At 33.0% G+C, this 12,460-nt stretch overlaps 1 protein-coding gene across 1 annotated transcript; it reads right to left on the bottom strand.

Moving 5' to 3' along the window:
• Positions 1 to 3,176: 3,176 nt before the first annotated feature.
• On the bottom strand, positions 3,177 to 11,599 carry LOC106662546 (acidic repeat-containing protein-like). Its single transcript, XM_024226780.1, has 7 exons — positions 11,069 to 11,599; positions 9,929 to 10,300; positions 4,293 to 4,500; positions 4,054 to 4,210; positions 3,822 to 3,986; positions 3,629 to 3,763; positions 3,177 to 3,561 (listed from the first exon to the last, which is right to left on the bottom strand). The coding sequence occupies exons 1-7, from the start codon at positions 11,424 to 11,426 to the stop codon at positions 3,421 to 3,423; spliced, it is 1,536 nt and encodes a 511-aa protein (XP_024082548.1). The 5' UTR covers positions 11,427 to 11,599; the 3' UTR covers positions 3,177 to 3,420.
• Between the last annotated feature and the right edge of the window lie 861 nt (positions 11,600 to 12,460).

Here is a 12,460-nt window from a genome sequence, read left to right as displayed (position 1 = left end):
CAACATTTTACACGCGTATGTAAGTACGTGTTCAGATTTGAGCTTATTGGAATCAGTACATAAACACCAACTAACAGTCAATAATAACCGTAACCCATTACAGTTCGTGGTCCGATTGACCAACTAATATTTTTCAATTAATTAATATTTATGAAAGATATTGGTTGAGATTAAAAAAAATGGCAAAAAGGAGGGAAAATTCGAGAGGTACGTTGAGATGGGAAGATGGTGTTCGAGCGGATCGAAGTCACGATAGCTCAAGTGATAGAGTAGCCGAAGGTCGTGGGTTCGAATCCCGCTCGTGACACTGACTTTTTTATCTCAACCAATACTTTTCATAAATATTAATTAATTGAATAACTATAACATATGGTCTTTTCTGTACGGCCAACTGCTACATCTAAAATTAAATGTTCTATGAAAAAACAAAAATATGAAATTTTTCCTACAATCTTGAAATTCCAAGTGTAATTTCTGTGTGTTATATGTCACTACTGTCTATTTTTTATTAAATACAAGATAATGTTCAATCAACCTGACAAAAATTATACATAATTTTTTTATTATAAAATGTTAGATATATTACTGTAACTTAAGTCTAAGGCATCTAGGCTAGTCATTCCTGAGCAATAAAGACTTCGATACAGTACCCCTGAAGTGAGTATGTTATTAGAGAAATAAAAATCTTGCAGTAAAACCATTAACAAATAACAATCACAATATACGAAAGTTTGTATGTAAAGGAAAAACTCCCTATGATTCCAACGGAAAAAATATTTAATTAAATCTTAAAAGCAAACAAGCTGCATTGTAGGTTTTGTTTATTACGCAATTGACATTATAATCTATGATCCAACCTATAAATAGGACCCAACTTTTTTAATCTCTAAAAAAGTAGATAAAAGAAGAACAGATTAAACTCCATTTCTCAATTAAGACTTTAATAGAACATACTAGTTCTCTTCTCCTATTCGCTCATTAAACTTATGAGTGCTTCGAACATTAGTAGATCCGGTAAACATACTAATGCAGAATGAAAAGCGGATTAGAACAGACGTTACTCATGCTATTTCTAATAAAGCAGAGACGCTATTATTGACTGTGATAACATCTCTATAACAATTAATGCATTGACAATAAGCGGTCCTGTTCGATATACGGGCGTTTATTTTTTACTATGAAAAAAAACATGAAATTATAAATGTTGCGATTTTTAATACCAGTATATGAACATATGTGTACGTATATTTAAAATAAAAAGTTGTCTCTCATATATTAAGAAATCACTGATCATCAGATTCAACTATAAATTAGATCCCTGATTCGTACATCGTTGTATATTACAATCATGATAATCACGAACACTCTGGATCAAGGTATGGTCGTTCTGCCAAACGTTAGACCGATTTTAAGGGCATCATCAGGGCAAAACAATCTTAAATGTGTCTACAGATTGACATATTAAATTTCTTATAGCAATCTCACTGCGACTGTAACGGACCTTGGCTTTGTTGGGACTGTGTCAGTCTTCGAGGAAATTTGAGATCGCCTATAAAAACTTAAATATTTCAATGTGTAGGCAAATTTAAGATTGTTTTGCCCTGATGGTGTTGTTAAAAAAGGTCAAAAGCATGACAGTAACAACTGAATTTGCTTTGACCATACCTTGATCTAGTGTTCGTGAGTGAAAAAGTGGTCGATTTTTCTAATGCTGAAATAATGATAATCATATTCCGAATCATACCTGTATGGTACAATGGTTCCAATTTTATTCAGCACATTTTTGCTTATTTTGTAGAACTTTGCACATTTGAAGATTTTTGTTTATTTAAAAAATCAATTTCAATTTTGGACATGTATTTAATTTAGGCTACGCAGTCAATGAAAAAAGAATCAGCAAATTCAACAAACCAGCGAGTGAAGGTGGACCAGATAAGTGACCAAGTGTTCACCACGAAACATAAAACAGTTGAGAAAAACAGTTCACATCAATGATAAATATACATTAAAGGTTCACTAGCATCAAATAAAATTCGTCTATCAGAGACCATTTAGATGAGATGGACATTCAACGAAGGAGTCCTTTTCTTCGTTAATGCCAACAAAAGACCAATCCTGTGAGTCCATATTTCTGCATACCTGCTTGTTGTGCAGTAATAACATTTAGAAACAAGTTGATCTGAGTAGAATTCATGCTGCCCCAGAGTACTTCAAATTCTTGGGAGTGATTAGGAAAGAAGGCCTCCCTTCTCTCACGCTAATAAATTACATTCATACTACTCCAGAATACCCATTATTCCTTGGGATCTCTACTTTCATGCTAATAAAATAAATTCCAGTTGAAACAAATAAGAACTGTTTCTAATTCACCCTTTTCAATCAGATGTATGAATAAAATAAATATATTCTCTGTAAATATAACATATTGTTATAAGTACAAAAATAAAATGAAATAAAACTAAAATTGTAGTTTTATGTATAGTACTTTTATAATTGTCCGTGCAGTTTTATATTTTGTACACAGTTTTATATGATTATTCTGAACTCTGTTTTATACAAAGGAAGTACCTAGTTGAGGTATCTTTCAAAATTGGCCATAGAATATTGTATTGTTATATAATTTTGATTTTACCAAAAAAAATAAAAAACATAAAATATGTTGTTTATATTGATAAAAATAATAAAATTCCTCTTTATTTTAAAAACATATTTAAAGTTTTGTTATTCTGTATTATTTGCCTGTATATACCTTGATGCCTCTTCCTTTAAACCCTCCATATCTTTACCGAGCTAAGTTCTTAGAACTCAGATCAAGGTACACCAGCTTTCACCTAATCTTCACGGTAGTTCGTGGTCCCTTTTGTCGCACTGTTGTGTGCAATTTGGCATGCGCTTGTTATAAAATCTTATTGTCTTAATAAATATTATTTTATCTTTAAGTTGTTGTAAAGATTTTAATAAATAATAGTTTAAATATGGACTATCCGGCTTGAAAGGATTGATTTATCTTTATTTTAAGGCACATGTCACAAAAGATCAACTCTCAAGTCTAGTTTATTTTTAAAATAAATTAAGAAGTCACAGTTGTAAATATAAATAAATAATATTTTATATTCTAAAACTAAATTTGTACAAAAGCAAAAAAAAAAAAAAAATCTAAAAGTAAAATCTAATAATAAATTACTACAAAATTGTATTAAATCACATATCTTCATATAGAATTATGTACCAAATGTAAATTAAAAACAGAGCTCGCTCTTTCATGCTTTCTTATAAATATTTAAGCATAACAAAAACAAAGTTTTATCAAGCTTAATGACTGTTAATGTCGGACAGTTAACAAGTTAACCTGAATCCGATGAGATTACAAAAAATTCCATTCATTACAACAAAAATTGTTTTTATCACTTTTTATGAAATTCAAGCCACTTTAGGAGGGGGTTGAAGCATGGATTTAGTCGCTGCTAATAATTTTTGAGAGACTAGGTGTGCAATGTGGCTAGATCTCCTCCACACGAATTCTCTTGTTCTGTCATGGTCATCTGGACTTTCGACTCGAACCTGAACAAAATTTGTAATTTAATTTTTTATGCAATGAGTTTTTAACAAAAAAAATTATGAGAATTACTTGTTTTGGTTGAAGGACTTTGATAGAATGAAGTGTGGCAGCGCCTCCATGCATGACTCTAAGGTTTAGTTTGCCAACCATTTCAGCGGTAGTGGCTGTTGCACTCCTCAACTCTTTTTTTACTCCTCTGCCAAACTGTACCGATAAATAAATAAATAAAATTTTCAAATAAAAAATAAATGACTTGATTTACCTCTTTTTCAACTTTGAGGACTAGTGGGCCAACTAAAAATTTAGTCTTGACAGTCGTGTGGGAACTCATTACGTTAACAGTAACATCTCCATCCCTTTGGATAGACGATAAACCATAAAGAGTGGCTTTAGCTCTCAAAGGCTTACCTTTAGCCTTTGTCTTTGTCTAGTTGAAAATAAAATCTATTATTGCAATTTTTTCTATTCGCCTAGCATTTTTAATAGTTAAAAACCTTTTGTGTTGTGGTAGGTGTGGGAGTAGTTTTTGTTGGTTTTTTCTTTCTTGGCTCTGCCGATTGTTGGGTGGAAGCTTCAGTTGAACTAACAGGCAATACAGTCATAGTCGTTACGGTATCTTCATCTGATTGTTCGGTGACTGTTGAGTTAGTTCTAAAATAAATCAAATTTATAATAATAATAATAATAATAATGGGCAAAATATTTAAATGAAACAAGAGTCTAATGAACACACCCTCCAGTCCTTTCTTCCTTGTTTCCTTTGCCCTGCTTCTTCTTCTGTTTCTTGTTCTTTTTTGTCTCAGATGCAGACTGAAGCCTTACATTCACAGGATCGTAGCTCTTTCTCAGTATCTTGTTTATCCTGTCCAGGATGGAGTCGACAAACCTGTTGTATTTCGTTATGTAAGCCGATGCTGGCATTTCAGCATCATTCATGGAACCTAGTTAATAATATGTCATTGTAATTTCAGGTCAAACATGGAGAAAAATAGATGGATTTTTAAAAAATAATATTCTAAAAATGTAAGCTTGTTAAGATGTAATTTCTACTGATTAGAAAATGGATACTAAGATTAGTGAACAAAGAAACATACAGACACACAGAGAAGGAGAGAGAGAGAGAGAGAGAGAGGAGAGAGATAGAAGTGCGTGTGAGAGAGAGTGAGTGTTAGAGAGAGTGAGAGAGAGAGAGAGAGAGAGAGAGAGAGAGAGAGAGAAGTGCGTGTGAGAGAGAGAGAAAGAGAGAAAGAGAGAGAGAGAGAGAGAGAGAGAGAGAGAGAGAGAGAGAGAGAAATCTGGGTCACATTTTAAAATATGAAAGTATTATTGTGAATTCCTTTGAAAATTTTTGGTTTTTGCCATTTTTTGAAAATTAATACACAATAAGTTGTTTTCCCATTGAAATTAATAAATTATTTATTAATTTTTTAACTATAAGATGTAAAAATGCTGATCTTTTTGCATGCTCCGACAAAAACAAAATATTTTGTGCATTATGATTAGGGAAACTAAATGACCTTCAAAGAAACAAACTCATTTTAAAACTACAATAGATAATAATTTCAATTCGGTGTATTTGTTTCAAAAACAGTTGTAAACAAGTAAGTTTAAAATAATTCAAATTTTATCGAAAAAAAAGTAAAAAATTGATTATTTCGTACACCGAACTTAAAAAGAAATTCTCCGCATGTTTGTAACTGTCCGACCTAGACAATTAAAGCACGTCCGTGTTCTAATTAATAATAAACTAATTGCCTGATTGATATTCAGTTTTTAATTTGCGGGGCCGTCGACCGTCCCATATGAGAAGACTCATCCGTTATGCCGCTCGAGACACTTGGCGATTTCGTTTTAATTATTACGTCTGGGTGAAATTAACAAATTAACTGTTAAAAACAGTTGATTAAAGTGTGTGAGATCGCAGGAAAAAGGGAGCACACAAGGTAAAAACATTGTGAAATCTTCAAAATCACAGTTCTTCAAAGAATAAATCAAGAAGTTTCTTAAGATAAAAATTAAACACGCCAAACGTACAATAATATACAAACTACATAGAAAAATCGTAGAGTTGAAAGGCAGAGGAATAAAATAAATATGAAACTCAAACTGGATTGGGTTAGAATAAATTGAAAATAATTGAAATCTCATTTTGCACCTTAATACGACACGGACAATCTCGGCTTAGATCATTTTAAAATCAAAGTTTAAAAAAAAAAATTAAATTTTGCCTGTGACCGTTGGTTATACTCCATAAATATTCTGACGGGAAAGTTCTTTCATTTTAAATAACTGTTCAATTAATTTATGTATTGGGCCTTTTTTTCTGTTTAGTAAAGTAATGAAAAAGTCGAACTATTCGGGTCTGATTTCAAAGTGAAGTTTTGTCACTTAAAAGATCATATCTTGGTGATATTTGGAATTTAAGCCAACAATTAAACTAAATAAATAAATACATTTATTTATTCGAATTTGTAAGAAAAGGATGAAATCAATAAATTATTTTTAATTAAAAGTAGACAAACTAGCGACAGCATAAAATAATTTGGTTATATTATTGTGAAAAAGCTCAGCATTAAAAAAATTATTTGAGAATGGATGAATGAATGAAAAAAAGTACTTTATTAAGTAAAAAAATGAAAATAGTATTTTACTACGTAACTGCCCCTAGCATATAAAAAAAAGTATTGTGTTTTGTAAATATTTCATAAATAAAATCTATTTGACTTTTTTCGTTATTCTTAAAGATGAATTGTTAAAAATTGTAAGACTAGACAGATAATAGTAAAAAAATAAAATTTTATTTGTTCATGAGCTAAATTTCTTGTGCTTTAACAAATTCAATATTTTAATTAAAATGAAAGTTAATAATTTTTTTCGTTAAAAATACGATGGTAGGAAATATAGTTTGTATTGATTCCTTTTTGAAAACCTGCCGAAGATTTGTTGGAGAAGAAATTAGAAGTGTTTTTCCTTTGCCTTAGCGGTTTTTATCAACTGTTTTATGAGATTTCTATTTTTTTATTCCTTTGTACAGTGTTAAGTTGTCTTGTATGGTAAGTTTATCATACTAATTTCGTTGTTGGTTTTCGTCCTTCTAGTGATTGATGGGTGTTGTGTCCGATTGTCGAGTCAAATATTTATAATCAGAGCTTGCAGTTGGACATAAACTGTTGAATTTATTACGATTAATAAAAATCGTGTTCGATAAAAGGTTAAGGGACGATGGGAGAAAGAGAGAAAGAGAAAAAAAAACGGACGTTTGGGAAAGTCGAATAGAAGGTGGCAGGCAGGGAATGCTAATGTGGTAGCGGTGCCGTGGCCTAATGACACCTATCTCAACCAACCAACCGACCAACCTGGACCCCGTAACGGGAACGACGGGACACTCCCAGGAATTTTATACACTCGGATTATCTAAGGTCGCGGCCGGTTTCGGAAAGGTTCCTGAATCTTGAAGCCGACCGGCGGATCCGGGGCCGGGGAGAAGGATATCGGGATCGATATTGATACCAGCTTTCACGATTTCTCGATTAAAAAAACAAAAACAAAAAAAACGACGATTTCCAAAAGGCCAAGAAGAAAATTGGGAGTTGACGAGAAAGTTCAAAAATCCTTTTTTGCTTATTGGCTTGATAACCAAAACACACTTTCCACATAATTGACTAAATCATGATCAAACTAATTATTAAATAATTTTATTGGAATATTTTTCTAAAAGTCTTTACATGCTTAACCTTTCCCTTTAAATTAACGCTTCGCTGTAAACTAGAGCGTGAAATAACATTTCCGTTAGAATAATTGAATAATTAAAACGTTAAAAAATATAAACATTGACTTTAGACACGACCGTACATAATTTTCGTCCATTATCGCCCCAAAAAAATTTACCTTTTCTATATGAGATGGATATTCTGGATTGACATCAATAGGTTTTAATAAAAATATTTAAAAAAATATATGTATAAGAATGGTTTTGTTATATCATTGCTATTTTCTTTTAACTATACTGATTTTTTTGCAATTCACAAATTTTAAAAACTTACAAATAAAAAGAATAGATAAAAAGCTAGTGATTTTATTTTAAAATAGCAATTTTAAGAAGTACAGAGGCTGTATAATTCACATTTTATTCTTTAATCTTTTTAAAAAGATAGATGTTACTCACTGTGAGTAGAAAACCCTCGGGGTTCGATGTTTCGATGTTTTTGAAAAAATAGCCCATTTGTAAGTATGTCGGGTTCGAATGAAGGGCCGCCGGATTCGAACCCGAGACCTTTACTTTACAGTGATGAGGGCCGTGTCAACGCCTAAACCATTGCGGCCACCGACGCCCCTTGAACTATCTTTTTAAAAAGACAACACACTCACTCCACCATTTATCTTTTATGTTTTTCTTTATTCTTCTTAGCTGTTTTTGACAGGTAGAGATTATAAAAATTTCAAAATTGAATGTTTTGTACAGCAATTTTATTTAACTCTCAACACGACACGCAAGAATGGCACAGTTACACAGAAGACAAATACTTTGAGCCCTGAAGATGATCTCAATAAAGATCGAAACGTTGGCACGATAAAGAAAATGTTTTTCTGAAACCTACATCACACCAGACCGCATCTCACGTTCTCTGAATAATTTTATTTAATTTAACGTTTTTTCTAAATTGGAAAATAACGGAAAACATGGTCACCAAGGATTTATTTAGAGGTAGCGAGACTTTGCTATAAATATGTATGCTCAATCGAATTTTTTTTCGGAGCTTTTAAATTAAAAAAAAAAAAAACTCTGATTCATATTTCACCCAAAAAAGCTTAAATAGCAAAATTCTTATAGATTATTATTTTTTCCCAGGCATGGAAATTTATCAGCCAAGCCAAATATTCCAGGCAGATTTTATCATTATTCTGTCATGTTCACTCAATTTCAGATCATCAGATATTTCACCCTTTAATTATTAATAAGAAAAACTTACGTACATGATCAATTATTAAACCATTCTATTTATTTAATATTACCATATGCAATATATATTTTGAATTTTTATCTGTTTAAAAAAAATCAATTTTATATAAAAGATTATTACTGGAGTTACTACGGTCTTAGAATTGTCAAAAAATAAAAGTTGATAATTGAGGTGAGGTTTCAAATTCTAACCAAATTTCTCTACTTTTCTATTTTTCTCATGCAAACTTCTCTATTTTTTCATGCTGAATCGATTGGATGATGCTGAATTGGATCAGGAACTCCTGTTCTTATAGTTCCTCACTGAAGATGGCGCAATGCCGAAACGGGTTTGAGTAGTTGACAAACCCGCGAGTGAAGACGGACCCAATAAGTGAATCAATGCCGGTTTAGCATGAGTTCACCGACTCGTCTACCAACACCCAGCATCACCTCTATTTTTTCTACCCTGTAAGACGACTGAGGAGGAACAAGCCCTACGGACTTGCTTCATAGACCTAAGTTTGAACATTAATAGACTGGTAAGGACCCCAGTTATTGAAACATAAATTTAACTAGTTTTGTGTACGGAATAATCAAAGTAAAATTAACGATTGGACAAGTTTTTCGTCCATTTTTAAGAAATAAATCGATTAATTTAAAGAATTATATTGTAATAATTGAATTTTCAAAAAGTACAATTTTTGAAATTTCGAATTGTTTTAAAAAAATTACCTTTTGGACCCGCCTTTTTGATTAATTCAAAATATTTAACGTGATAACTGAGAAATTTTGTCTTCACTTTTACTCATCGTAAATTGTGGAATAAGTTTTTTCGACGTCTACTAACTAAACTCAAATACTATATTTGTTTTTTTATATTATCATTTAAGTACCATTAAGTCAGTTTTGGGGTGTTTCATCAAAGGTAATTTTTCAATCACTTGTATTAATTAATTTCTTTATAAGAATATCTGTTTATTGGAAATAATTTGGTAAATAATAAGATTTTCTTCCTTGCTATTTTTGTAACAGATGAAATGTTTAACTCTATAATCATATCCTAGTGTATGAACCTTAAATTAATGAACCATTAAATATTATAATTATTAAAAGCTCATAGCGGTAAATTTTGAATGTATCTTATATACATGTTAAGCAGATGTTTAAGCGGCAGGTAAGTCTGTAGGAAAAAAAGAGTTATTGAAAGAAAAGGCAAGAGAGTCGTAGAGTAACTACGAGTAAAAGTCAAAGTAAGTAAATAATAAATATATTTAGAAGAACACATTCAAAGTTCGGTCGTCGCTTAAAATTAAATAAATAAATAAATTAAAAACTGTACAATGGTTCGTTGGGAAAAAGTCTAGTCTCTTTGGTAAATTAGTCCATTGTTGAAAGTTTGCAGGTTTTTTAGCTTTGACTCGACTCACGTTTCGTATCGATAAGGTCATCATCATCTTCATCATCATCGTCATCGTCGTCGTCATCATCATCGTCGTCGTCATCGTCGTCGTCGTCGTCATCGCTCACGTCCACGCCGTCTTCGGGCTTGGTACTGGCTGCATCGTCGGACGTCGTTAAAACGACGGTCTGTTGCTGGGAAGCTTCAGTTTCCAGAGGTTCGTCTTCACCGGGGGCACTGCCGTAATCGGCCGCGTTGTAATCCACGTTGGTCGCCGCGAGCCCTTGGATGTTGTTGGTCACTGTAGCGGGAGACGTTTCCACTTGTGGGGCCGATACCACGGGTGCAGCAGCAACTGTTTCAGCTGCCTCTTCATCATCATCGTCGTCGTCGTCGTCCCCTGGGAACAATGGGAAAGTTGTTGAACGAGGTTTTGACCGTGAAAACGTTTTTGTTAGAAAGTTAGATCCTTCCTATCCATTACCTCTTTTATTTTTTTTATTTTTAAAAGAGTCTCCTAAAAAACTCGATTAGTATTGAGGATGGAGTAGGATCTCCTTTCACCTTGCCTGTGCCAGTTTCAGGATGTAGGCCGACCGTGTACGGACGGTGATGTTTAATAAAAAGGGGGCATTGAAACCCTCCCAATATCAAGTAATTACGAGGCCATCGGCCGCTTCCTCAAACGCGGAAGCATTTCATGGTTAATAAGAAGGAGATAGAAGGAAGGAAAGACAAAAGGAAAAAGGGAATATTCCTTTTTCCTTTTAAGGTTTCAAAATAATATTCTCAAAATTGAATAAAATCAGTTGTTTTTTATTGCAGAACGGAACAAATCTTTACAATAGAATTATTGTTGAAGAAAATAAATTCAGCAAATGCTCTCGAGACCAAATAAATAAAAGTAAAGGTGTAAGAATAAACGAAGGATTATTCACATTTTACTGAAGTTGAACACACCACAAAAAAACATTTGTACTTTGTTTGAAAATATTAACTGAAACCTTAAGTCTTTGGTTATCTAACTTAAAAACTAAAAATAAATAAAATAAATAATTTAATCTTCGTCTCGCGTCGTTTCCGGGTTTCAGGCTAAAAAAGACAACAAACAAATAAATAGTTAGTGTAGAAGAAGGATAAGACAGAAAGGTAGAACTCGGAAACTTACCACCTAAAATATCATCGAAGAATCTCTCGAAATAATCTTCATCATCGTCATCGTCGTCGTCATCGTCTGCCGCTGTCCCTTCATCATCGTCGTCATCATCATCGTCATCGTCGCCGAGATCCAAATCTACGTCGTCGTCATCATCGTCATCGTCGTCGTCGTCGTCATCGTCTTCTTCTTGAGGAGCGGCGGCGACCGGCTGGACGACCTGCTCCGCCGTCGTCGATTGCCTAGACGTCGCCTGTTCTGCGGTGCCCTTCGCTGTTTCGATATGAACTTGTGCTTGTGGAACGGGTGAACCGAATGCCGTACCGGCAATGGCACATAAGCAACAAAGCAATAACCATCCGAACTTCATTTCGGCTTTCTTCTTATGAGCACCGTTACAGCTAACAATTACGACAATGATCCTTCACTAAGTCTCTCTCTCTCTCTTTTAATAAATATTATCTGCACAACTTCACTCAGACTCACACTACTATAGATAGGTCGGCATCAAGAAGCGACTTGTCCTCTTATAACTCCGACTCCCTCCACCGGACTCCTACCATCCGGATTCACTCCCACCCAGGATCTCCTTTTAGTCTTCTTATAAGAAGCGACCTAGGCCATAATAGTTTACCACCCATCGGCCATACATTATTGCACTTATCACAAATCGATCTTACATATTGTCAAATGATATAACAACTATTTTATAATTATAACAGCGAAATTGCATAGATAATCTACAATAATAACTTTCTTATAAAACGATTCATTGACGGGTTGCCCTGGAAAAAAGTATGAGCCGCACTTTCATTTTAGTTTTAAATTGCAAGTTTTAGAGTAAATGGATTGAAAATTTCTCATTCAAGATGTAGAAACGAATAAACCAAATTTATCTCTATTTACTAATTGAAAATTACGTTATTGAAAAGATTCAACAAAATTTAACGGATTTAAAATTGGATTTCCTGTACTTTGACTGAAAAATCTGTTGTGTTTAGACTAATCGTGAGAACATTTTTGAACAAATTTCAACTTAATCAAGCTCCATCAAGTGTAGTTTCTACAAAACGATTTCATTGTTCGAAATAGGTTGTTATAAAAGTCCTTGTATAGTAGAACATTATTAATCCTTTAAATTTATTAGACCTTATTAATTATATTTTGATTCTTTTGTTTAGATAATTTGTTACATTGTTTACATCGGCCAATCGTTTATCGATCCAGAAATCATGTAATTTTCTCAAAATGCTCAGAATAAAAGGCGATTCTTTTGTTTATAGCAAAGGCAGCTGATGAAATCTGTGCAGTGGGTGGTAAAAGGCCATTGCATCTGTACGTCAGCGTTTTGGTCGATGATGAGCGTCGTCCTTCAGTCAGCTATGATGCTGAATCAGTCAAGAG

This window comes from Cimex lectularius, unplaced genomic scaffold (genome assembly GCF_000648675.2).
Source record: "Cimex lectularius strain Harlan isolate CLEC.00 unplaced genomic scaffold, Clec_2.1 scaffold30, whole genome shotgun sequence".
NCBI lineage: Eukaryota > Metazoa > Arthropoda > Insecta > Hemiptera > Cimicidae > Cimex > Cimex lectularius.
The sequence above is the reverse complement of the archived record's forward strand: the minus strand, read 5'-3'. Positions and strand labels throughout refer to the sequence as shown.

Excerpts from the sequence above, each read along its gene's own strand:
- LOC106662546 (XM_024226780.1), bottom strand. The coding sequence starts at position 11,426 with ATGAAGTTCGGATGGTTATTGCTTTGTTGCTTATGTGCCATTGCCGGT. Across the intron at positions 4,211-4,292 it reads AAGGAAGAAAGGACTGGAGG|AACTAACTCAACAGTCACCG; the intron begins GTGTGTTCATTA and ends GATTTATTTTAG. Across the intron at positions 3,764-3,821 it reads TCCTCAAAGTTGAAAAAGAG|TTTGGCAGAGGAGTAAAAAA; the intron begins GTAAATCAAGTC and ends TTATCGGTACAG.